This window comes from Lytechinus variegatus, chromosome 14 (genome assembly GCF_018143015.1).
Source record: "Lytechinus variegatus isolate NC3 chromosome 14, Lvar_3.0, whole genome shotgun sequence".
Lineage (NCBI taxonomy): Eukaryota > Metazoa > Echinodermata > Echinoidea > Temnopleuroida > Toxopneustidae > Lytechinus > Lytechinus variegatus.
The window spans coordinates 4,492,186-4,519,958 of record NC_054753.1 but is presented as its reverse complement, the minus strand read 5'-3'; the positions used below and the strand labels follow the sequence as shown (position 1 = coordinate 4,519,958).

General features: G+C 35.8%; 1 protein-coding gene across 1 annotated transcript in view; it reads left to right on the top strand.

The window, feature by feature from the left end:
* LOC121427680 (probable cation-transporting ATPase 13A3) overlaps positions 1-27,773 on the top strand; it is a 53,296-nt gene extending 25,523 nt beyond the window's left edge. The window contains exons 3-31 of the mRNA XM_041624200.1: positions 652-819; positions 1,047-1,105; positions 1,774-1,834; positions 3,541-3,626; positions 3,970-4,047; positions 4,672-4,741; positions 5,213-5,350; positions 8,560-8,626; positions 9,865-9,996; positions 10,910-11,086; positions 11,566-11,723; positions 12,432-12,620; positions 13,364-13,425; positions 13,632-13,773; positions 14,685-14,906; positions 15,137-15,302; positions 15,723-15,843; positions 16,238-16,362; positions 16,891-17,081; positions 19,004-19,144; positions 19,408-19,487; positions 20,147-20,299; positions 20,905-21,001; positions 21,437-21,509; positions 22,226-22,376; positions 22,924-23,078; positions 23,984-24,072; positions 24,913-24,993; positions 25,782-27,773. Of these exons, the coding sequence (XP_041480134.1) occupies positions 652-819; positions 1,047-1,105; positions 1,774-1,834; positions 3,541-3,626; positions 3,970-4,047; positions 4,672-4,741; positions 5,213-5,350; positions 8,560-8,626; positions 9,865-9,996; positions 10,910-11,086; positions 11,566-11,723; positions 12,432-12,620; positions 13,364-13,425; positions 13,632-13,773; positions 14,685-14,906; positions 15,137-15,302; positions 15,723-15,843; positions 16,238-16,362; positions 16,891-17,081; positions 19,004-19,144; positions 19,408-19,487; positions 20,147-20,299; positions 20,905-21,001; positions 21,437-21,509; positions 22,226-22,376; positions 22,924-23,078; positions 23,984-24,072; positions 24,913-24,993; positions 25,782-25,970 (3,621 nt within the window). The 3' untranslated portion in view covers positions 25,971-27,773. The remainder of the gene's footprint in view (positions 1-651; positions 820-1,046; positions 1,106-1,773; positions 1,835-3,540; positions 3,627-3,969; positions 4,048-4,671; positions 4,742-5,212; positions 5,351-8,559; positions 8,627-9,864; positions 9,997-10,909; positions 11,087-11,565; positions 11,724-12,431; positions 12,621-13,363; positions 13,426-13,631; positions 13,774-14,684; positions 14,907-15,136; positions 15,303-15,722; positions 15,844-16,237; positions 16,363-16,890; positions 17,082-19,003; positions 19,145-19,407; positions 19,488-20,146; positions 20,300-20,904; positions 21,002-21,436; positions 21,510-22,225; positions 22,377-22,923; positions 23,079-23,983; positions 24,073-24,912; positions 24,994-25,781) is intronic.

Sequence of the window (27,773 nt, the reverse complement as noted above, 5' to 3'; positions counted from 1 at the left end):
CAGTCGATATTTTTTCTTTAAGTATTGGTAAATCAAAATGGAATGGTATCATTAGGAACATGATCAAATTTTGGGGTTAACTTTGTTATCGATCAAGGCCGAGTAATGTTATTCTGTATAGGGATGTCGACGAATGTTAGGCGACAATATATTTTTGTTAAAAGTACTGGTATATCAAAATGAAATAGTATCATAAGAAACATGATCGAATAGAATGTTTGTTTGTTTAATTACGGCTAGGCTATTAATATGAAGTCTAAAAGCATGATTCCAAGCTGATGACATACCATGCGTTGTCCTCTGTAGATAGTGGATTCCCTTTCAGTTAGAAAAAGAAAACTTTTAATTATTAAGACCTATATAAACCATTGGCCCTGGGAGTACGGCCAACGTAGGAACACTTACGATCACCCCTACAATTGCCTTTCCGAAATCCGGGGTGCAATTTGTCTATTATCTGTCCTGACGACGTTGTTTTCTTCCAATCATAGGTAAAGGTTTTAGTAGATTCATACTCTTACACGAGAATATTGTAGATAATTTCCACAATGGACTCATATCACATTACACCTTGGTTTTGAGATCATGCACATTTTTCAGAAGTAGCTACAGATCAAGTTGTTTTCTTGTTTTTCCCCTCCCGTTCTACAGGAGTGCTATGGATACAGACGGAGTATCCCAAAGACCGTCCTCTGCTGTATTGTTGGCATATTGACATGTGGTCTCCTCTTAATCTTCTTAAGATGGAAACCAAACTGGAAGGTGAACGCCCTCTACGTCCGGTGCAATCTGAACGATGCAGAATGCATACTCATAAGGGTTGGTGTTTCTTTTTAATCAACTTAAGTTGCCCCACTCCCCCTTAATATTCCTCCCATAAATATTACTTGTCTACCATGGTCAGAACTTACTATTGTTTTATAACATACAATATCGTACAAAATATTTTGTTTGAAATGATTGTAAGTCGAACAAATGTTGGTATATTGCCCACATATTTTCCTTTCCTTTTAAATAAAAGGATTTTTTTAAATTCTGTTTGCCAGGATTATTACAAGAGATGGCACACTACTTTGGTGAAGACGGAGGAGGTAGAAATACCAAGGTTAGTATCACGGACATGCCTTCCTGTAGAGTCCTTATCTTCAAGTATGGAAAGCCAGTAACTTCAGAGTTAGTCCGTTCTTAAGGTTTTAGCGTGCGTATAAAAGCTATGTGGAACCCAATTTTTTTAGATGAGGTTTTTTTTTATTTCAATGCATGTCATGTAGATTGTGTTATTTATATAAATACTTGTTTTTAATCCAAACAGGATTTTGATATAGTAGACTCGGTAGATTGTGTAGACATGAAGCCGGGGTAATAATATCCACGTCCTTTGGAAGCGCATAGGGACGTTATGACATAATGTGATGTGCTGTACAAGAACTGCGTTATTATTATATTATATTATATGAAATAATTGAAAACTTCTTGGATCATTGTTGGGGATTTGTGTCCTTTCCCACCCCATCCCTCTGTTTATTCACATTCTTCTCTACCTCTTCATTATTGTCTTCTTTAAATTCATTCCCAATGTCTTGTTCCCGTTCTCTTCTCTTTTACCTTGACTTTCACTTTACTTCTATCCTTTTCTTTTCCTACCCTATACCCCGTTGAAGCGTTCTAAGCCCTCCCTATTTCTACGCCATGTTTAATGATTAAACATAGATCATTAAAATGTTTGTATGCACTGATAAATATTAAACCCTCCCGGTATTTTAAATCTAACAGCGAGAAGGACAGACATGCAGAATTTACAAGCGGCATCAATGGAGGTCCGGGTCATATGATGGTACGTATGCAGCCACCACCACCAGAGTACGTAGGCTTATTGCTCACACCCTCAAACAAATACGTACGCACACCCACACAACAACACACAGACAGATTTCATCACATCGACCCCATGGACACACACACCCTCACATACGCACCCTTCCTTAGGCTAATACATATGACACACACACATACGCACAAAACCCGTACGCACACATGTCTCATATGATACACACACTTACGCACACTCACATAAAAAAAAATCAGGAAAATTCCAAACATGACGTATAGTTTAATATTAGATAGCCAAGACAGATAGCCAAGCGCGATTGGTCCATAACGCATCACGTGATATGATCAATATCAAAGTATTTTCCCAGCCGGTCCACCTTCGATGAATATATTGACCAACCGGTCCATGAATATATTTTTCTACGTGTATGGCGCCCTCTTGTGGATTAGATGTTGCCATGCATTATCGGCCTGCATTGGGTCCTGGACCTGGTCTGGGCTCGAACTTCGATTTAGATCTATAGGGCTTGGCCTAAAAAAAGTTGATTTGAATAGAAAAGGGTCATTCACTGCGTTAGACTAACGTTACTTAGATCAAGATCTAACGTTAGATCTATACCAGTTCAATCAATCACTGTGAATATTATAAACATGCTGCACGCATCGTTAAGCCTAACTTTATATTCATCATTAGAGGCTATCTAATATAACAGATATTGACTGATGGGATGTGTAAAAAAAAACATTCTTTGGACCACCTAAATGATTAATATTTTCCCTTGTGATCATATTTTCCCTCAGCGCTGCGCGCTTCGGGAAAATATAACCCCTCGGGATAATACAAATCCGGCGGTCCAAAGAATGTTTATATTACACACCCCATTAGTCAATATCTGTATAATATTTTACTCAGTATTATTTTAGATAAATATGAACAAAAATGAATCACAGGGTGAAAACATCCCTTACACTCACAACCTTCCTCAGACGCGAGGAAGACCATTCCTCAGACACACAGACTATCAAAACACGGTAAATTGTTAATTTCTGAGTTAAAAAAAATCGCTATGCCCTATCATCTTTCGAATTGATACTAGCTCAAAACCAGGGGAAAAAAATGTTCAATATTTGTTCATCCCCAGCCCAAATAATCAATAATCATTCTGCCAACTCGCGAATCATTTGATAGCAGTATAAATAAGCTGGTTACCAATTACCACATTTACCGTGTCATCTAATTTCCAGTCATGCTTCCTCCATTTCAATTACACTAATTATGTCAAAACCACTTTTTGTCTTTTTGATCTGAAAGGAAATTGTTATGGTAATATGGTAAACTCATGTAACATATTCAATCCATATTCAAATATAGAAAACACAAATGCAATAAAATATCAATTGTGCAGGACTAAATATAGATTCATCGTGAGTAAGTAAATATGTACATATCTAACCGCTTAAAGTTTTATATGATCAGCTGGGTGTTTCATAAAGCTGTTCGTAAGTGAAGAGTGACTTTAAGAACGACTGGTGATCCTTTCTTGTAGTACATGGTATATTCATTGGCGACGTTTAGCGCGTAAGGAAGGATCACCAGTCGTTCTTAAAGTCTCTCTTTAATACAAACAGTTTTATGAAACGGCGCCCAGAAATAAGATATAGTAAACTTAAACTGAATTACAGTTGGTTATCTAAATTTTATATTTTCAGCCGACCATGGACACAATACGATACTTCATGTTTCAAAAGATGAAATACCTCTGGGACTTTAACAGGAATACTTTTCACAAGCTGAGGTAAATATTACTCATGACATGATTCCCGTCAAACAATGCATGGCAGGCACTATTAACAAGTCAGATTATGTAATTGCAATTGCAGGAGTAATGATGGAGTTTTCCCATTTTTTTTTAAAATTTAGTTTATGTTTTAGAAATATCCATGATTTCCAGAGGTGTGTTTATTTTGGCAACTAGTCTTACAACTGATTTGAACATTTCTTGAAATATAATTCTATCAACACTTTGCATTGTAATCTATAAGTCAGAATGATGTGATAAAGCAGAGGTTTGATATTTTCCTAGCATTCAAAAAAAAAATTCTGCCTTCTATAACACATCTTACTTTCTTTTATTCTAGAGGCTTGGATTATAATGTCCCACTTAGAGATTTTCATACAAAGTACGTGGGGCTTGACGCAAAAGAGCAATCGAGAAGGTAATTATGGTTATTTTTGTATATTCATTTATTGTGCACAGTTCCACAATGAAAGAAAGCTGAAATGACGTCTTTAAGCAGGTACGAACCTGTATCCATCTCAGGTCATTAACTACCCGAATCTGGTCAGGTCTTTTACACATAAAACACACTTCGCAGTGTAGTCTTGTAATTAATGCACATTGGAATAATATAAAAAAAGTTATTCCATACTAAAAACATTCATTCCGCAATTAGTAGGTTGGCAATTCGGTGAACAATTTCTTAACCTCTCAAAACAATTTAGTTTCTCTATATACATAAAATCGTAGGCTATTTTAATATATGTATTATTAAAAGTTATCTCAAAAGGTAGACAGGCTCACCGGTCGTTCGCTACGTCGCTCCTAACTTGCGAACAGCTTTCCTGAAACAGCAAGCTATGATTTTATGAATGAGAATAAACTAATATAATGTTAATCTAGGAACCGTATAATATGAATGATGCAAACTGATTGCATAAATTTATCCATGAAACTTAAGGTATTTATCATAAGAAGGCATTGATACAGTGACAACGATGATAATGATAACGAATGATAATAATGTTTTATGTTTCAATATTTTTTCTTCATTTTTTTTCAGGCGGGATATGTATGGCTGGAATGTAATACAAATCGGACTTAGAAGTATTCCAGTCCTGTTTTTCGAAGAGGTAAGCTATATTCAATAACATTATACCCTTGTAGAATATTCAGAGTAGTATCCTTTTTTAAGGTCTATCAACGTTATGAATGATGAACAACACAAGTAAACAAAATATAAAATTAAATTCAGAACGATAAATAATTAATGTTTTCCATACAAAAATGATTTTTTTTATCGAATTTTAGAAAGATTTGTATCTTGAATTATAACTAGTATCCGATCCAGATACGTTATTGTGATTATACAATTTAAAAATGACTCTGTGGTTATTTTTAAACAGACTCTCTATGATGCACTAAAGACATTGATTACATTTTTTTATAACTGAAAAACATTATCCATTTTTTCCCCGTTTAAGCAAATGGTAATGCGATGACGATTGCTTTAATTATCTGATGATGATCATACTAGTTGTGATGATAATGCTACAGACGTTGATTGCAATATCAATATTTTATTTCAATTTCATATCTTGTAGGCTCTCAATCCATTCTACGTGTTCCAAGTATACAGTGTATGTTTATGGATATTTGGCTATGCATACATCTACTTCTCTGTGGCAATTATTTTCATGTCTTTGATCTCCATTACCCTCACGGTGTACAGTACACGACAGGTAAGAATAGTCATCTGTCTTTTAAATTAACACGTGGGAGGTGTTTCACAAAGAAAACCCCAATCTTAGTTATGAAAATGTTGCGTGAGAGAGGAGAAATATAGATTGAACAGAATGGTGAAAGTTTTAAAGAAATCGGACGAGCAATACGAAAGTTAACCGTGTTTTAAGATTGAGATTCTAAGAATATGTACATTCCAAATTGGCAACTGGGTTGTAAATTGTGATATGTGATAAGGCGACTTTACCATAGGCCATGTATTTAATAATCAGAGACTTGTGGTTTTCTTTTACGTATCTATTCTCCTGGGGCAACAATGTAGCATAATTATTGTTTTAAGCCTTCATGAAAGAAAAACTTGAGTTGAAGTAAGAATTTTGAAGAAAAAAACCCCAACATTTTAGCCATTGCGTTTATTTGAGTACATGGAAGAGTAGTGCTGTTCCTACATGTAACATCACTGTGACATCACCAATGTGGCCAATTTGAAATGTATATAGTTACAGGGATTACCAATGATTAAACGTTTTACAAATTAATGCGTTTTTGTTATTGTATGTCCGATATTGTTCAAAACTTCTTCACCTTTCTACTTATCTGAAATATAGTTTACCTCTATAAACATTTCTTTTCACTTGGGTTGGATTCCCCTAAAAGTGTGACAAAAAAAGTACTAAAATCCCAATTGCGTGCGTTAACTCAACAAATAAACCCGCCAAAATGACAACTCCAGATGTACATGTATGGATCCTAGAATCTTAGTCAAGAGTCGTCATTGTCCAATAAATTAATCTTATTAATTGTTTCCTTTCTGTTCTCGTCCATGTTGTTTGTAAGATATAGAAATATATATACGACTGTTTTAATCAGGATGGAATTGGATGTAAACATAAGATGTGTGTTCGCTTTAAACGTTTTCGCTCAAAGTCATTTTGTGCACACAAAAAATGTGGCAATTACATGAAGAAAAATGAGAACAAACTTCAAAGCGATTTTGCCTATCCAATTATGTTAATTCATTTATTCTATTTTTGACAAAAGGAAATCAAGAAAGTACAAATACAAGAAAAATGAAAGACCCATCGGCTGATGGCAAAAATGACAATTGTTCCTCTTAAAGGTTCTCCCATCAACGGTAAATAGTTTACAAGCAAATTTATAAACATTGACATTAATAAAAAAATAAATAGATTTAAATGTCATCAAATATCTTTTTCATTTATTTATATTAAAAACATAAGTAAAACACATACATACAAAATATACAAATAAGAAAGCGGAAGGGCCCCAAGAAAAGCATAGCTTGCGAGGATGGGGCCCGACAATCATTTAGATATATCTCAAAAGAAAAAAAAAAAACATTGAAGCAAAATACATAATGATAATTATCGTTATCCTCTTTTAATCTATTATTACAATGTGAACAAAGACAAGATATACCGTCGCTTGGTTTGTAGTCAGTTTCATTAGTATTTCTGTGTCGTAATACTTTTCAAACATTCCCATACAAACGTTCTTATACATCCACCGGACTCAAATTTTCACTGAAGTGATAAACGTGAAAACTAAAGCAAATAATTGGATTTATTCATTCAAAAGTGGCGATGCTCCGAAACGAACCTATGTGCAGCTCTTTTTATGAAACTTGCTTTTTATGCCTAGCGCCTGCCGTGATAAACTCGAACATAATATGAATAAAACCGGGAAGGAGCAATTTACTGGAATCAAATCATTGTCTAGCGCTCTCATGTGTGACGTCATTGTTATTATTTCATGGTTTCTTTCATGTACGCTCCCGTGAAATATTGTCGTCGCAGAAAATATCAATTTTTGCGTCGGCACACATTTTATTGCTAGCTTAACGAAATGAAAAGAGCTGTAATCTTGTTGGAATTTAATGGACCAATAAGGGTAGTAAGTTGACTCACTGTGAGCGGCGCCACAGTGTTTTGTAATAACAAGATGACTTAGGATTTCATCCCCAATAAATAGGCACCACAGACATTGTCGGTAGTTTCTCAACTTGTCGCAACCGAACATTTTCGGGAACCGTGTGTTCGCTCTTCCATCATATGCGAATCGTACCCTTAAGGGGATACATTAATAGTCCTAATGATATCTGTTTAGGAAACGTTTTCATGAATTGAATGCTTTTCCTGGTGACATCGGGATGAGCAGTGATTATGACTATTATCTTTCAAAGATTTTGAAATCTCAATTCCAATTGATACTCGTCAGCAATAACATCAGCAGAGTACTGCTCTCGACCCAGGTGTAGTATATTAGTATCCGACGGGATTTCGTATAATTAAACGCTGATTGTGACATATATTTGGCAGGTTAATCACAATACAAAGCATAATCAGTTTTAAATCCCGTCAAATGTGAACGAACACTCGCCAATTTCATAAAGGCATACTCTTCGGTAATCACGTATTTACAATTAAATCGAATAATTCCTGTTGCAGTGAGGTTGTTCGCCTTATTCGGGTAATAACCGTAATATTTTCTATTGCATGAATAAATAAATGCTACATTTTCAAATTTGATTGAGTTGTCAGTAATGTAAGCGATAGTTAAGGTAAATTTGGATGTGAACACTCCCTCGAGATCGAAGTCAACGAGCAATTTGTTCAATCTAACTTGACCCCAATTGAGTGTGTCAAATTGACATTCGCTAAAGACACTTAAGCACTGAGGCGAGGACAGATGTTCTCAGAGACGTTCTAACCACGGAATATCAGTAGAAATCAAGAGATACACCCGCAGATTCTGCTGTTGTTTCTCACTTTTCGATTTAGATCATAGTTCATAGTTCTGAGACATCTGTCTGGCCAATCCGCAATCATGAAACACATTTAAATGATCTAGATTTCAAATGCATTTTGTCGAAAGCAATTATTTCAACCGTTTTGTGTTTGGTGACCAAATAATTTTGGCCCAGTGAGATTTTTATTAAAATAAATAAACAAACAAATAAAAAGTGTACGAGAAAAAGCGTTACATGCCATGGTGGTGGTCAGCATACAAACTAACTGCAATGGCAAAAACAGCAGATCCGACCAATTATAAACCTTATTACAATACCCGTAAGAGGTTTTCATTGAATAACAAATCACAACTTTCCAATATGTGTTAATTCACAATACAACCATGTTAAATAACCTACTGTATTTTTCTTTATTTTCATTTATTTTTTTGATATAAGCAAAGCAAAGCACTTCGAGCGATGGTGGCATCCAGCTCTTACGTAACAGTGTGTCGAGGAGGTGATGGTGAGTTACTAGTAATAGTACATCCATTTCGTCTTATGTTCCATTATTGAAATATATCTTGGTTGTTGATTTTTCATAACATTTCAGACGATAGAGTTGCATGTATGCAATGTTTGTGCACGTTTGTATTACAAAACATTGACATTACAGTGACATTTTTAGTTTTTCATTTCTATCTCACTTATTTGATGTAAATACTACTATGTTCAATTATTCTAACGTAAACCTTCGTCAGTTGCATTCTCCAAAACTACTTTACATAATCATGGGACGATGGGGAGAAATGAGCAACGTCTTTCAATTTATACAATCATATACATTTGTTGTTATTTCATTCCATGTCATGGTTTATTTCCAGTAAAACAATCATACACATACTGCAGCTAAAAAGCTAAAATGCATGTATTTACAGACTTATAAGAATTGCACATGTAGCATAAAACAATAATGTCATAATGATAAAACTAATGGTACATTATGTCACGTTATTGGACAAAAATATGTATTCGTGAAAGGAAATGATTTAATTGTTGATTGGTGTGCAAGTATGTAAATATATTTCCTTAGATATCAAGGTGCGAACCCTATTTTCTTGTCGGTTCCACGTGGATGTTTTAGACACCTCTTCATGAATATTCTGATGTTACAAACTTGTGAAGTAACGGGTTTTTCGCCGCCAGCTAAATGACTGTGAACCGAGTGATCTTATCTCTATTGACCCTTTAACAGTTCCGACAAGAGTAACAATAGCATAACAAACAAACCACTTCAATTCTCATCCAGACCCCCCCCCCAAGTCTCTCTCCCTCTTTCTCTTTCTGTATCTCCCCTTCTTACACATAAGCTATTGTTTTATCAAAATCTCGCTCGTACTTCTGATCCATTATAAGTAGAGTTCATAATTTTCAACCATTAATGTCTCACTAACTAATCCTGGAAATGAAAGAAAAGCACTAGGAATTAGGAAACTGTTGGTGATCTTTCCGTCGCGCTCCCCCCCCCCTCCGTCTCCCTACCATATATCCCTCTATCTCCCTTTCGCGCACACACACCCACACATACCGTCATGAACACAGATATTCTCCCTTTCCCCGTGCATCTCTTTCTCTTCTGCACCTCTTTCTTTCTGTCTCTCTCTTTCTATCCCCCCTCCTTCAATCCCTTTACCTCATCCTATTTTAACTCTTCGTTCAAAGTACCTTGACAATATCCAGCCAAAACTTCTTTTCTCAATCCAGTATACCGTGAGATGGACGAGAAAGATCTTGTTCCCGGAGATCTGATTGAGCTGCCTCGTCAGGGATGTTTCATGAGTTGTGACGCCGTCCTCATCAGCGGAAATTGCATAGTCAATGAGAGCATGTTGACCGGTATGTAGCCATGTCAAGTTGTACGCTACGCCACACCAACGAAACCTAACTCCTAGACCCCGTCTTACAAAGAGTAACGATTGATCCAATCAATCTTAACTGTGTTCAAATCCATCACTGTCATATTTTTTTCTACAGGAGATTTGCAAAATGTACACAACAAATTTTCAAATCGATGAATTTATGAATGTACATGATATCAAGAAAATAATTCGGAACAAACATGCATTTTTAGATGTGAGCAGTGCTGGTTTTCCATAGGTGAGGTTGATCAGATCATTGAAGCACGTTGAAAGGCGGGGCCCTAGACTGATTAGACGTATTACGCTATTTCGAACGGCACATATTCGATCGGTTTCGGTTGTATAGCTGTAGCATTACCATTTGCTCCAACTCCCAAATTTTGCCGAACTTACCAAAAAGTCAAGCCTCCGCCATACCCTCAAATACACCATGCACACTGATGTTTTTACACCGTTTTGATAATTGAAATTTGCAATGGTTTCAACCATGCTGTCCCAGTATCGTTTTTTATTGAAAAATATTGAGAAGTAACTTTTAATACAAAGTACTGCCCACCGTTTATTTAAATCAAAGTTAATTACTGATTTCGATCACAATATCCCATTGTTTCATCTATGTACGGTGTAGCAACTCCCGAAATAAGGAGAAAAATACGCCAAACGGGATTCATATTTTGAATCCCCGCGGCAAAACAGAGTTCATATACAAACGTCAAAGTAAGTTCCCCACTCATGCAAACACGTGTAAACCGCAGCTTTCTCCTAATGAACAAACTGACCGTTCCCTTGTGATTCGATCATGGATGAGACAGACTTCACAATATTAGAATGGAACATTACAAATACTCGTTTTGCTGTCATTTCTAGGGTTCATTCTTTGATTCTTTTAGGTGAGTCGACGCCCATCACCAAGACACCACTACCAAATAAAGCACCCGAGGATGATGCTGCTCCTGAGTTCTACGACACGGAGAAACACAAGAGACATACATTATTTTGTGGAACACACATCATGCAGAGCAGACGGATCGGAAAGAAGAAAGTCATGGCCGTCGTAGTCAATACAGGCATGTAAAAAGACGAACCATATTAATATAGTAGTGCAAAGTATTGATTATTTCAGGATAGGCAAAATGAACTGACCATAACCTATCTAGAGCTGATTGGAAATAATGTTTAATCATTTTAATATTGCATTTTCCTGACCATCTTCCGAATTTGCCACTATGCACATAGCCCCTCGATCAGATTATCTACAAATTTAACAACTGTACGGACCTTCACAGGAAACATAAAATGCACAAAAAATAGCTACTTATTCCTCGCAAAATGTACAGGTGCGTCGAGATGGTCTGAATGTGACGCTTTATCTCTCAGTATACATGTAATTATAGGAGTAATGCAGAGAACACAGCCCAGACCATTCATTTCTATATTTTGTAAATACTCCCTTCTTTTTCCTCTTTACTCCTCTCATATGGCACCACCCTGCCGGAAATGTGTACACTAACTTGCTATGGGATTCCCAATTTCTCCTTTCTTACAGGGTTCTCGACTGCAAAGGGTGCATTGGTACATTCTATCCTCTATCCAAAACCAATGAATCTCAAACTCCATCGAGATGCTATTCGCTTTGTAGCTGTACTAGCCTGCTTTGCATTCGTCGGGGCCATCTACATCATCACCATCAAGATCATCAATGGGGTGAGATCTTATTAACTTTTGAACATGCCTCATAAAAATTCAACTCTCGTCCTATGATGAAATAGGTATCAGAATAAAGTTTTAAAGTTTAATTTACTTTCATTAAATAATGTGTAGGATGCTTTCAAGTTTAGGCCCAAGTCGTAAAGGTAAATACAAAATACAAAACAAGTTGGTCAAGAACTCCAGACGTATCTATGTAAGCTGCTGCTTCACAGCTTTACCGATCATAGCTCAATCCAAATATTGATCCCGATGATTTCTACATGACTTTGGTATCTGCCTAGTGAGATGAAGACAGTTGTGTTCATTTTAGATGTAGGAAATTGAAGTCATTTGAGATCAGTAATTGGCTCAGAAGTCACCAGGTCATGAAAGTTTAGAAAGCTACCGTTTTACCAACGAAAAAGACTCCAAACCGATCGATGGTCCGAAATGGTGTGCCCTTGGCATCAGGCAAGCAAAAGATGGAAATAAGACAGTTACTTTGTCATAGAACGTGGTAATCGGTAGTAAGTCAAATCCAAGGCTGCCTTACCCTAAAAGTAACTTTCCTACATAAGGGTCATTGTAATGAAGATAATCACCTAACTAAAAGGCACTTGCACAACATGTAGCCTTGGAATTTTGTTCACCTGACTAAGAAACCACTTCTGCCCCAATTAGTCGAGTCTGCAGGAGCTAAATCTACAAATTTCTGTTTCTCAGGCAGATACAAAGGATATAATCTTGAAGGCTATGGATATCTTTACCGTCGCCGTATCACCTGCCCTTCCAGCAGCACTAACCATCGGCTTGGTGTACGCCCAGAAACGGCTCAAAGACTTGGGTATCTTCTGCATCAGTCCACAGAGGATCAACCTTGGCGGAATGATGGACGTCGTCTGTTTCGATAAGGTCAGTGATCACCTTGTCACCTTTACTATCGAGCTTACTTTACTTAATCCAACATGCTGGTAGGGCAATGCCGTCATCCATCAAATGGAACAAACCAATTTCTACACACTTTTACTTTTAATAATAGGAAGTTACATGTACCTGTGGCAAGAGGAGTTGTGGTGGTTCACTGTTGTGGTTCACACAGAAGATTTGGAATTAGTTTAATTCTAACAATAACTTATATCAGTCGAATATACAAGCTGCATGCTTCCAGTAAAAAAGAAATATTAACTTGAAAGGGACTTCTTTACGAAACGAACTTAGAGAAAAATAGATTGGTCAACTTCTTATAATTTGCCACTACTTCTTTTGAGAACCATAGCGAAAGGATATTTATGTAAAATAACAATGATACATTATATTACATCCCATTTGACATTATTTAGCAAGTAAAAACGGTACACCATGTATTTTTCTTGAGCAAGTGTTGGTCCTGAAAAGTACCACCCAAACTCAACGTTTCGACAAGTGTGTTATTGCCGTCCGCAGTAGAAACGTCGAGATTCGGTGGTCCTTTACAGGACCAAACACTTGCCCAAGAAAGATACATGGTGTACCGTGAAACCTACTACACTATTCTTCTTCGCCATGGAAACATTCAGAAGTTACTTATTATATTTATATAAAAAAAACCTTAAACACTTACGTGTTTCATGGATTTCTTGCTATTATTGGCTTACATTTTCTTGATCTTTTCACAGACTGGTACTCTTACGCAGGATCATCTCGAGTTGTTAGCTGTTTCACCAGTCAAAACTGACAGGTACATATTTCTTGTTTAATCTTATCAAAAATTCTCATGTATACTGTAAAGCAATCTACGTATCTACATGTATTCCACAGAGACGACCGACTTTGTCTAAATGCATCATTAAATTGCCTTGAAGATTAATGATAAAAGGTGAAAGAACATTCATATCTTTCAAAATACAATCCTACGACCAGTTTTCTGTTGTTTGTATCATTCAGTTTTGTGATAGTAGAAGATGCGAGTAAGATGCCATTTGGACCATTCGTTGCTGGTATGGCTACGTGTCATTCGTTGACTGTCATTGAAGATCAAATTAGGGGTGATCCACTGGACGTTCAGATGTTTCAAGCTATCAAATGGGTAAGTGAAATGAGATATATTATTATCCTTTTTTTTGGGGGGGGCGGTTAATAAATACCTCATATCAAAATAAGAATACAATTACAATAGATTAATGATAATTTACCGATCTTCTCCGATTGTTTATTTTTAGATATTTTCTGTTTGTACAACGAAGTCTAAGGTGTATCAACTTTTACCGGCTCATAAACATAATCAATAAATTATTATTGTTTCTACTAGTTAAGACATTTTCAAAAGAGTACCTTCTCACGAATGAATGTTACACTATTCTATAGTTGATTTTAAATGTATTAACACGAATCAGTTAGAGTGACTGACTGACTCGAGTTGGTTGAGTAAATTTGTTTGTGTAGGTTTAATAGGGAAACGATGAAACAGTCGGTACATATTAAAAGTCATGAAAGTATTATCAGGATTATTTTCTATTCAGGTCCCATCCTTGAGACTCCCTAGATGAGCTATAAAACCAGTAAAACGTATTTGAAGTGAATTTTATATTGGATTTCTTTATCTTCAAAAAAGTTAGTATTTTCATAGAATCCGTTGGCGTTTTTGAAAATCCCAAGACCTTGTAGGGAACCATTCCCCCAGGTTAGGAATAAAGAACATTTCTGACCACTTTGTATATCCACCTCCTTTAACCCTGGTCAAGATTACATGTATGATTCTTCCAGTTAAGCATAGGAAAGGTGTCTTCTCTCCATGAATGAATGGTTTGTAAGGTATGACATGGATAGTTACCCTTACTTTATTCCATATCAAAGGTAATCAGATTCATGTAAATTAAAAATAGCAAGAGCATCTCTGAGTGGAAGATGCAAGGATAGGATCTTACTTTGAATTAGCTTCATTATATTTATGGTGTTCAAATCAACTCCCTCTATCACCAACACCTCTCTTATATTCAGAGCATCCGTGAGCCTCTGGATGTAGAACCTGTCTTTGGTTTCAACCATTTCATGCCAACCATTGTTCGCTCTCCGTCCTTTGGATCTGACACTCCTGTCGAGGAGATGGGTCGCTCTTCGACCTTTGACAGCGGTGCAGGAACGCCAGTAACCAACAATAAAGATGCCCTTGGTAGATCATCAACCTTCGGGAGTCAGCCAGGACCTGGTTCTAATACACCGGTATGTGATGAAACTATCCATAAGATTATACGGAAAGCTAACCTGATGCTTACTTCATTTACGGATATGGCAAAGCAAGTTTAAACATGAAAGGGGGGAAAATAAATGGTAGCTGGGTGCAATTTATCCCCCAAACGGCTCAAAACATCCCTGGAAAATTCTCATTTGTTGCAATGTCGGTGCTACGCAATATTTCATATTTATGTTCATTTTTATTCTAATCTCTGCAGAACGATGAGGTGAATCCTTACGAGATCGGCATCATTCGTCAATTTCCATTTTCCTCTAACCTTCAGAGGATGAGTGTGATAACACAGACCAAAGACACCAAACATATGGAGGTGTATGTCAAAGGTGCTCCAGAGACAATCGCTAGGCTCTGCGACCAAAGTACAGGTAAGACACATGCAATCTCATTTTGATTCAAAAAGAGTTATTAATGATCCAAGGTGGTAAATTACCCAATTCAAAATGTCGGTACTCTACAGATTTGAGAAGGTACCAAATCCCCCAGATCGATTTTCTAATGATCTTTGTAGGTTTGCATGGTGGAGTTAATAACGTGGAGAAGGTTTTATACGGTTCACCATGTGTAATATGAAGAAGGGAAAGGAAATACAGGCAGGAAGTTGAGATGGAAAGACGAGAAAGGATGAAAAGAGGAAATTAGAGGTATTCTTTTGTTTAAAGAGAGTGAAGTCCCGAAAAGAAATGTAAACCAAATAAGATGAGCTGAATATAGCTCGAGTAGCGATGCTTTGAGTAGTAGCAGGATAAAGTGACGAGAGGTAACCTCTTGTCTTTCTGACATTTTAGTTCCTTTGGAGTTCCATGAAATCTTAAAGGAACACACTCAGAATGGTCTTCGTGTGTTAGCCATGGCCTGGAAGCCACTGCACGCTTCATTCAGTTACGAAAATGCTGAGAAAATTGACAGGTATGTAACATTATTCTTATCACGACTTTAATTTGTTGTTTAGTAATATCAATTGTAGCTTTAAATGATAGAAAATTTTTCGATTTAATCTGGAAATTAAATATCACTCAAATTGATCTTGACACACTGTGAAAAATGATAGTCAATTGAATAAAAGAGAATGTCAGCTAATTAAGCAATAATACGATTAAAACACCTTCGTAGTTATATCAGACAATAACCCAAAGTTTTAGTAATTCTGTTTCCTATGATCGTATACTCTTGATCACAAATAATACCATGATCACAAATAATATAAGCACAAAATCCGTGAGGTTTGAAAGCTTATGTGAAGAACCAACATAATCTATATTTTCATACTAAATGGTTACAATGTTTTTTTTTTTCATTCCAGAGAAGAGGTGGAACAGGATCTTCAAATGTTGGGGCTGTTGATCTTACAGAACACAATCAAACCAGAAACAAACGCAGTTATCGCTCAGCTCAGAGACGCCAGGATCAGAACAGTCATGGTTACGGGTAATTTGCGTTGAATAAAACAACAAAGATCAGAATTATATACTCTTTAAACGATAGGGGAAAATGAAGATCAGAAAAGGTAGAATAACTAAAGAAATTGACCAAAGCAGTTCGAATTTGGTATGTGTCTATACGAACTACTTAGTAGATTTAAACATAATAAGTGGTTAATCTCCAATTTTGCTGTGGCTTGTCGAACAACACATTGATTATTGTGAGCTAGGCGTTTTAAGAGAATGAAGTTGGTTCGGGGAAAAAAGAATATCGCAGGAAGAAAGTGATGGCATCTGAATGAATGCACAATCTAAGGCATGTTAGGAAAATGGATCGACAATAAAAATGGACTAGTCATATTTGCCATTGAAGCTTTACTCCTTTGCCCATACAAGACATTTCAGTTTTTTGGAGCAATCCTTTCTACAAGAGATTAACTGAATGAAGGGACTTGTTGAGAATTAGTATCCGCATTTGGAAAATCACTCTATGGATTTATTGATACCCATTCTTAATCAATCTTCAACAAAAAAGGCGACAACAAACTGACAGCTATCCATGTTGCACGTGCTTGTGGAATGATTGGCCAATCGCAGCAGGTAGTTGAAGTAGAAGCCACACCACCTGAAGGTGACCAAGGACCACTCATCTCCTGGAAACCTGTTCAGAAACCAGGGGATAACAGCAAAACATCTACACCAATGCACCATAAGATGAATGGACAGGTGTGTATTGCTTTTAAAAAATAAAGATGGTTTGAAATTGATTGTCCTCATCCAGAAACACCATACACAAAATAACGATTTATCATTATTATGATCAAGGACCATATATAGATAATTTTCATAGTTGGGTTGAAGTTAACTAAAAATGCAATCGTCTATTATGTGTATGACAACTAGTGTGTTCATCGAGAGTAAATTCAAATTAATTTCAGAGATTAGATTAGCAAGATTCAAGTGGAATTCTCAAGTTCCGTGCCGACTTTCCAAAGTTACAGAAATTCACTGCAGAATGTTTTAGAAGGCAAAATGCAATGTACAATTAAGACTGTTCCACTCCAAGTTAATTGGCATCATTCACCAACCTTCCGAATCAATGATTATTCTAGAAATGTTGTACAGGTTCTGATTCTAAAGTCTCGTAAGTTTCCACTTAAATTTCCTTTTAAGTTACCCATTTAATGGAGCGCTAATGTACCTCCAAATTCGTATTCTGAAAACTCTATTAGCGCTCAATTAAGTCCCTTTAGGCCACTCCCCTACTGAGCCGAATTAGCCAATCAAATGCGCTCTTACAACGTAAAATTTTCTCCTAGCGCGCAGTGTCTCTTCACTTTGCTGCCTTGCAGCGCAGCGCCCGGCTGCTGCAGGTGCACTGCGCTGCGATCTTGATACAAAGAATTTTTGCTGAAAAATAATGCTTAAGCATAATTTGCATCGGAGATTGAAGGTTCGTTATGTTGTTGAAATTAACTGTTGTCTTTCCCCTTTCTCTCTTATACCTTTGTGCTTTATCTCTTTTTTTCGAACGCGTTCTGATTTTCACAACCCCCTATCCATTGAATCCATTTGTAGCTTTCTTTCTTTTTCTTTTTTTACAATATTTTATTTGCCTCTGTCTCGGGGCCATGATGGGGGGGGGGTTCTTCTTTAACTTAATTCCTACTTATTTTAAAAACTACATACTTTTCATTTATATGAGAAATCTTCTCCAACAAAATTTGAATAAACATAATTTTAAAATCAAACAAGCATTATTTAAAAAAAAACGGAAATTTTATTGAAATTTGATATACAAACGTTATGACATTTATAGGTTTTTATAGGTGGGGAAAACGATGGCATCACTCACTATTTTTTTCTTTTGTATTTTATTCTATATTCGTTTAAATACTAAAGGGTCTATATGCTTATTTTTTCACTGTCAGAAACAAGGTTTAATTCACCCCTGCACATTGCTGCATCTACCGTGATTTGGCAATTTCATTATTGTCAAAAAAAGTGTGCAAAAACAAAATAGTTTATGATGCTAATAATAAAAGAAAATATAGAAAAATAATTGTCATATTTTCCCTATAAGTACACAAATATTTCTGTCTCCTTTTTCCCCCTTTTTTGATTTATTACCAAATATAGTCCCTAGGCCCTATTCCTTATTTTACATATTTCTATGCACCACCTTTTCCCCCTTTATTCCCTTTTTAGCTCTCTCCTTTATTATCTTCCTTCCTCCTAGTATTAAACCAATTTGATGATATTTATACGAAATGAAAGCCACATTTAGCAAGATATGATGAGACTTAATGGACCTCTTATCACCATTATCTTTCTCCACTGGAAAGTCCGCTAATTGAGCGCTATGAGACTTTTCAGAATACCAAAAGTCTCGTAACTACTCAATTAATAAGTCTTCGCGCGGTCATAACGCGTACTATTGCAAGTGCGCGCAACGCAACCCTGCCAAATAAGGAAAGGGGCACTTAAGTGACTTTTCAGAATACCAAAATGCTAATTGAGCGCTAATTGACCGCTAATTGAGCTTTCAGAATACCGCCCCTTATCGCAATACTGCAATTTCGTAACTGATTGTCTTACGGATAATGACCTACATTGTATGACGGTTTTCCTTACATATTTTTTTCAAGGTCGAAGAAGACGACGTCGCCCTGACAATCGAGGAAGGAGAAGAGATCAGCAACGAGGTCCTCAGCAGTACCTACCATCTAGCTCTTGATGGCAAGACATTTGCTGTACTCATGGAACATGTGCCTCACCTAGTTCCAAAGGTAAAGGTCTATCACGCTGAGACGTTTTAGGCAGCGTATGACACCAATTTAGAAAGTTTTTATATGCTTGTCAAAACACTACACTCATAACTAGGTGAGGTCCCTGCCAATATGAAATCGCCCCTTTGAAAATCGAAGCATTGTCAAGATGAAGTCGAAGATTGACACTTTACGTACTTATCATGTAGCATACGCTATAGGAATCCCATAGCCATGATAGCAGGGTCAATTTAATATTTAGCTCTTCATTGATTGCATTTCAGATTGCTGCTAAAGGAACAGTATTCGCCAGAATGTCTCCTGATCAGAAAGCCCAACTTGTAGAGGCTTTACAAGCTTTGGAGTAAGTATAGATGGACATTCCCATTACAACAAAAACCTCCAAAAATTCTTATTAAAAAAGAGTAGTACAAAAACAAAAGAAAATGATATTAATTCGAAATCTGCGAATACATTTGCAGATATTCGACTGGTCTGTCCCAGCTATTGACCGATCACGATCGTTTGCAATTTCTAACAAATGTTCCCTTTGGTAGGGTAAAAGCACAAGTGATGCTTGAATAAAAGATTTGTTAATGAATTCGAAATAAAATCCAACTTTTATATCAAGATTGTCCTTATGCCCCACCCCGATATCTGAAGAGCTAAAAAAGGCTACCAATTAAAAGTTCTGACACTTTTCAGGAAACGGGGAACCCGCTGCTTCTATCCCAATAGGGCTCATAGTTGAAGCTATTTTTACGTACATTCATATGTTGTCAATTTTGAATGGATAAAGTTTGTTTACTTTTTGTTTATCACCTTTATTTCGAATTATATAGTTTACCCGTTACATGAACCCTTTTCATGTTATTAGTCAGCTGGTACCCCGTTTCCACGGTTAGTCACCTACCGACAATCGAAATAAGACAGAACTTCCCCCATCGATACCATAAAATTATCGATTTCAGAACGTTCTAATTCAATTTACGTCCAATGTATTTCACTTTAATTACCATGCAGGTACTACGTTGGTATGTGCGGGGACGGCGCCAACGATTGTGGGGCACTGAAAACAGCTCACGCCGGGGTGTCACTCTCCGAGGCCGAAGCTTCAGTTGCGTCACCTTTCACCTCATCGGAACAGAATATCAAATGTATCCCCACGTTAATCAAGTAAGTTCTTTGACTAAATGTCATGTCATACCGAGGCTTTTTTTACCTGACTGCTAAGAAAGCACGAATGCCTGTGAGCAAGCAACCAGGGGACCGACGGCTTATGGTCCTCTCCGAGGGACCTGGTAATGAGGATAAATGCCTTACTAAAGGGCACTAGCGCACCATTTGGGAATCGAACCCGGGTCACCGGAATCTGAAACCCCCGTTCTACCGACTGAGCGATCGCGCCATGTTATCATGGCAGCCCCATAATGATAAAAAACAATGAAACAAAACACTCTTTTCATGGAGATGATGAAGTTGTCATTTCTAGGGCGATGCAGATGAAGTCGTCTTTCAATACCTTCACCATTTTTTTTTTCGCTTGAATGATACCTCTCTTGTCCCAAAATGCAGTATTAAGACTTCGAACATACATCAATACTGATAAATTCACCATATATATTTGGGCCAATTTTGTAAATGTTTATGAATTGGTAGCTTGTTATACCACGATAAATCCCCCACATGGCTAATTTCATCACAAGTTGGAAATCTGGATTTTCTGTTGTCTTTTTGTATACCATGTTCATATTTATTGTTACACTTCTTTTCCGCAAAAGGGAGGGACGAGCAGCACTGGTGACGTCATTCGGTGTGTTCAAGTATATGGCTCTGTATAGTATGATCCAATTCGCTACTATCATCATACTCAATACGGTATGGAATACTTTCATTTTATTTTAAAGATTGTTACTTCTGAACCTACAATTTAAAGACGACATGAAAATGATCCACTCGTAATACTGCCAGATCTAGAGTCAAAACTGCAACAACTTTAAAACAACTATTACCTTTAACAAGAGATTAACTTATAAACATATGAAATAATTTTGTTTTGAAAATGAATCCACAGAGTTGTGAAGATAATAATATTCATATCACCTTTAACAAGAGATAAACATATGAAATGATTTTGTTTTGAAAATGAATCCAAAGAGTTGTGAAGATAATAATATTCATATCATCTAATTGTCTGCACCTCCAGTATAATTTGGTATTTCTTAAATATTGTTTACACTTTTAAATCAATTGACTGACAGTAATGTAATTTCGATGTAATTTTGATTTATCTTTATTATTCCTTTCCAACAGATTGAATTATTTCCAAGTGATGGCATGTTCATGTATTGGGATATCGCTATTACTGCGGTCGTTGCTATCTTAAGTAAGTTTTCCATTCAAATCATTCAAAGCTGACTCAAACAACTTGAATACTGAACCGCTGAAAACATTCCCCATTTCTGTTAAATCTTAATACACATAATGAGGGGCCTATTTCTGTTCCATTAGTACCTTTCGTTAGCTATAAAAGTTTTTTTTTTTAAATAATGTTTTCGCTTTTATTCTGATTTCTGATCAGTTTTTAATTGTATATATATTTTTGACTAATTTACTTCTTTTTTCGTACATAAGCATTAGAACGAAAGTAGCATTTTAAGAAAAGTTAAACCGGTTACCAGATTTGTGAAGAAAATGTTATTTACTGATTCTTTTATTGTGCAAAATATTTGTTAAACGTCTGCTTCAATATGTCTTCCTTCAGCACGTTCAGAGCATTTAAACAATACATATACATTTAAATTTCACAGCAATGCATGAAACAATTTTGAGTTCTTATTCACTCTAACCATTGTAAGGTACTGCAATATTTGCATTCTGACTAAATGAGGCCAAACCTGTAATTGAAAATCACAAAAAAAAACATTCGCTTGATTAAAAGTGGATCCAACTTAACGATTTTGGCGAGCGTATGCCGAATTCATCATAATTCCTTTATATCTTCTGATACTGATGGAATCATGAATTTAACATTCAAATATGTTAAATATTACACTTATTTAACATAATTTCCTTTGCATAATTTCCTCATTTTGTGTCTAGTTGCCAGAAACAAAGCCTATACCAAGATTTCAACCAGGAAACCTTTGAACAGTCTTACCGATCCTGCCATGCTTTTCTCCATCTTCATCCACATATTCCTCCAATTCATGGTGCAAATCATCGCTTACTTCGTCCTTAAGCAACAACCATGGTAAGAACTTTACCTATGTCACTCCAGGGGCCTGTCTTACAAAGAGTTAAGATTGATTCGGTCAGCTACAACTGTGTGGAAATCTATTAACGTCATATTTTTTCCTACATGAATTTTCAGTGTCCTTTGTAAACACAAAAATCTATCTGAATGATTGTCCAAGAAAATGATGAACATGATGAATGTATGAATGTGCTTTATATCTAGAAAATATTTTGAACAAACATGCATTTTAGATGTTGACATTGCAGGCTTTCTATGGTTGTGGTTGATCGCATCAATCGCAACTCGTAACATATTCTTAGGGGAGGTGGTTAGTAGTTAAGGAAAGAGAAGGTAGTAAACCGGTAATGTATCTAAGGACAGAATGCACTTGCAGGACTTGATAGCTTTTTTTAGGGAGGGGGGCTAATGTAATCGATTCTATTTTGTGATATATATGATTTTTATGTAACACTCATCTCATCGAATGGGGGAAAAAAGTTTTGGGGTTAGCCTATGAGCTTAATTTTTCATACCATGCGAAATTCTTTTTCTGTTTACCCAGGTTTGTGCCCTACAGGAAGAGCGAAGACGCTGGGTTAGTTTATACACTCGCTTATGAATCAACAACGTTATTCTTCGTTTCCAACTTTCAATACCTGATTGTAGCTTTCATCTTTTCTAAAGGACCTCCATTTAGAAGACCAATTTACACCAACTGTAAGCTAAATTGCTATTTATCCGATAATTTATTTAAAATGGTCAAAGCGATGATATTTGTGGTGATGGTAGTGTTGATATAAATGGTTTTGATAATGCAAATCATGATGGTTATTATATTTAGAACTTAAAGATAATTATCACCAGTTTTCCAAATTTAATTTGGGGAAAAAACATTTATGGCGTCATATTTGTCATTAGTCATTAATAAAACACTTTTCCTATTAATTGATTGTATCAGATTTAATCACAACACACGCTTTGGTAATTTATTGGTGTCAAAAGGTTAAGCTTCAAAATTCATTACCTAAACAAAGGAATAATAATTGCATCTTATATTTTCTAGACTCGAATGGAGAGCATTGCATGTATGTCAGTTATAGAGACATCTTAAGTGACATTGACTGACATGTCTACCGAGATGAAATAGACTTAAGAACATCATATTTTTCAATAATTAACTATGACGTTTTAGATTCCCGAGGTGATTATGTTTAATACTTGTTCTTAACAGCTACTGTTTGTGCTGTACATGTGCAAAACAGTATTTCGGCCATTTAGGTCCGTCACAAAAGTAACAACACATGTTACGCTTCGTACTTTTTCTAGCCCAATAGTTGGTAATGTATGCGTGTCTTAAGGTGTATAGTGTGTGAATTTATAATGGATATATACGTATTGTTTTTCGTAAATGTTTTTGTATCAAAAGATAGGCAATCCCTTTATTTTTTTTAAGATGATGTGACAACATATTTATTTACCCATTGTCACTTCAGAATAAATCTTTATGGAGATATCTCTGAAAAAGATTGACACATGTGATATCTCTTTAACCAACAAAAATTACTTCCTTCTTATTCACAGTGGCTAATGTTGATTTCAATATTTCTTTTCTTTGTCTACAGATCTGTTCTCTGGGAGTCTGATCATAATATGTGGATTCTCACTCTTCCTCGTCCTGTGTCCAATTGATAAAATTTATCAGTACTTCCATGTAAGAAATACTCATAGGCCTGTATTCTGAACTCGGATTTAAACTAAACTCAAGTCTAAAGTTGGTTTAATTGTATATAGCCAACTGTGACATAAATCTTTAATAGTACAGGCTTAAATTGTCATGTCGCATTCAGATCATTCATGTTAAACTGCCTGTGATTAATTATTGAACTAGTTTTCCTCGGCATTATAGCATGATGTAAGAACAAAGTGAGAATAAGAAAAGGTCTTCATTGTTAGCATGCATGGATTGTTAACAAATTTTGATATTTTGTGGCTTTTCATAGTTTTAGCACAGATGTAGACCATAGTCTTAGTTAAACCTGACTACAGAATATGGGTAATATGTATTAATGCTACTGCTGCTGCTCCTACAACTTCAACAACTAATTATATCACTATCACCTTACCTTACTACTTCTACCTCCACCGTCACGACTCCTGACCATATAGGCCAAACTAGGCCTATATTTGGTATTTGCTGCTGCTGCTGCTGCCATCATTGCTTATTCTACATGTTCAACGTTGATATCACTTCAACGCCTATATTCTTCTCATACTAATTCTACCACTAAATAAAAAAATATCTAGTTGATAATTATGCAATTAGGGGATAAATATTGTCCAATCTTTAATACCCAATACCAACTAAATTCCTTTAAATTCACCATTCCATTTGACAAGATTGATTATCCGTAAAGCTCCTCCAACTCATCACACGATGAATGATTATAGTAATGCTAATCTTTGTGATCTATTATAATGTCCGAAATCCACTCTGCAGACTACTGAACGTAATAATATAACCATCGATTTTGTTTTATCTTTATCTATACAGTTAAAGACAGTAGATTGGCTGTTCCGTTGCATCATCATTGCACTGGTGTTGGCTCATTTCTTAGCAGCTGTTCTCATTGAGGTATACTTCTTACAATTATGTGAATTATTCAGTTGCGTATAGTGACAGCACAATAATACTAGCATTCAAATTAACCAATCATCTACAGAGAGACAAAGAAATGCAAATTGTTGATAACCTCCAAGTTTGTTATTTCTTTTACCCTCGCAAACTCAGAATAGAGATTGCATCTTTCGAATAACGTGAGGCACATATTTATATACTTTTTAGCATTGACATGCATGTATTCAACAATGCTAACGAATTTGAACTGATGCTTGAAAATGGTATAACCCTGTAAGTTGCATATAAGGAATGTTAATATGAATGTCTGATATTTGAACATTTGCGGAAGTGTAGTGGATAATCTTATCCAATCTACGAAACTTTATTTCTACCGAAATATTTTTATGATGACTGGACCCATTTATTTTCTAAATGTGAAATAATGTTATTAAAATACAATTTTGAAAGCAATGTGTTTTTTTTTCAATGCAATGAAGCATTGATGATAAATGAAAATATATTGTATCATAGTTACAAGCCACGATTTGGTCTGCTAATAAATATAATAATGAGAATACATCCCAAATCTTTGTGGCCTAATTTAACGCATTCCTTTCAATTTTTGTATCAGTTTTTTTTCAGTAGTTGTAAAGATTCATACTTCTAAAATATAGGCTTGTATAGAAGATCTCAGCATTGCCTTTGAACTAACAAATGGCGTATCAATCTACATGCCCTGTGTATATATTTTTTGGACTAGTTTTATTTATTTATTCATCTTGTCTTTTCTTATTCGAAAACAGAATTTCTTGGCGGATACGCGCTTCATTCAGAATTACGCGACCTGCCGGAAATGGCGCAAAGGCAAGAAAGTCGTAAAGCACGAGATCTTGATCGAGCAGTTGAACTCCGACCCAACATGGCCGCCAATCAACTCCACAACCAGTGCTAACAGAATTAACGGACATTCAGCCAAGGAAACGGACGTCTGAAAAAATAAAGCAAATAATGTGTGTAAAAAATGTTAGGTCTTTTTACAGATTTACCAGTGCTACGCAATCTAGACCGCGGCAAATTTGTTGACAATCAGACCAATCGACATGTTTCCTTTCATTTTGGTTTGGAAAATAATTTAAAAGTGGATGTCTCAATAGTATGGAACAAATGTATGCGCTTGGTAAGGGTAGACTAACTCCTATCTCGGTTAAATACTTAAATTTCAAGCCTTTATAGTTACTACAGTGTGTGTGGTTAAGTCAAGATTGTGACAGAGTTTAGCTCATGGCACAAATAACAAGTTACTTCATCATAAAGTTTGGATAACCATTTGGATGCTTGATGATTATCAAGTGATAGTTGAAATTCACACACGAGCACGCGCGTGCGCGAGCACACACACACACACAACAGTTTATGAGATGAACCAATCACTTGTTTATCCATGGCAAGATGCTTGATACCGTGTGTGGATAAGCATAGGTAATGCCCTAAAACTGACTTTTCTTTTGAAAGAGAATGTATAGAGTTATGCGGAATGTGACATGGGATATTTTGAGTAAAAATGGTTGGTTAAGTTTTAACCCTGTATCAGAAAATAATTAGTACCTTCTTGGAGGTTATGATTATAATATAATACATTTATGTGTTAGACACCATATAGTGTTGAGTATCATATACCGTATTAAAAGCATTAGTATTGCACATTTAATTAGTAAGTGACTCTAATTTGAGTATAATACTAGTAAATATAACCTAGTATAACATGTGCATTACAAAAATAGTTTAACCATTGTGTAGACGTTGTACGTAAATGCATTTTCAAATTGTTTTTAATTGAATTAATTTTCAATATTGAATATCTAGAGCAATAATCGTGTGATACTTGGCCCTTAGTATCCTCAACGAGTATTAATGCAATACTGATTTTTGGTATTTTATTTAGTCGTGTGAATGAGAGGTGAAAATATTTCCCAACGTATATGCTCTTCATCCAAGATAATAGTTCACAAAACAGCGCAGATGATCGGAACAGGAAGAATGGATGTTGATTTGTTTGATTAGATAATGGTTGATATTGTTGAGGGATATCGCGATCACTATAAATTCCACCCCTTCCTTCTATTTTTTTCACATTATTTTCCTTCATCTCGTTCTACTCACATCCCTCACCCTCCTCGTCACCATCATTTTTAGTTTATCCGCTGCAGTGTGGATCATCGCAATTACTTGGAAGCGATAATCTTGATAACATTATGTAGCTTCACACGTTCAGTGTTGTTTCATCATAGAGTAATGATAGCATGTGTATCAATTCAACTATTCTGAATATCATTCAAAACACGAGTTCTTTGAATTTGAAATAGTAAAGTTATAAAGTTAACTCTCGTCTACATTTATCATCTAAATCATATATGTAAATACATACAATGTCGACGTTCTTTCTCATGTTCTTATCTTATTATTTGATCTTTATGATACAGTCTCTCCATGTATATAATAATCTACAGACCTATTCATTGTGTTGTGTCTAGGTACTTCGTTCATGTCTGTAGGCATTACATACATGTAAAGCACGGTCCGAGGGGCATAGTTCGGAAAGATGGGTCGTATGGCGGACTGTGCAGTACTACATTTAAGTTTTTTGGAGAAACACGAACGCCTATACATCGTCAAATTGTATCAATTAATTACAGACTCCTGTTTAAGTTGGCCACAAGGTATTTAATAATAATAATAATATAGGGTATTTATATTGCGCACATATCCACCTTGTTAGGTGCTCAAGGCGCTCCTAT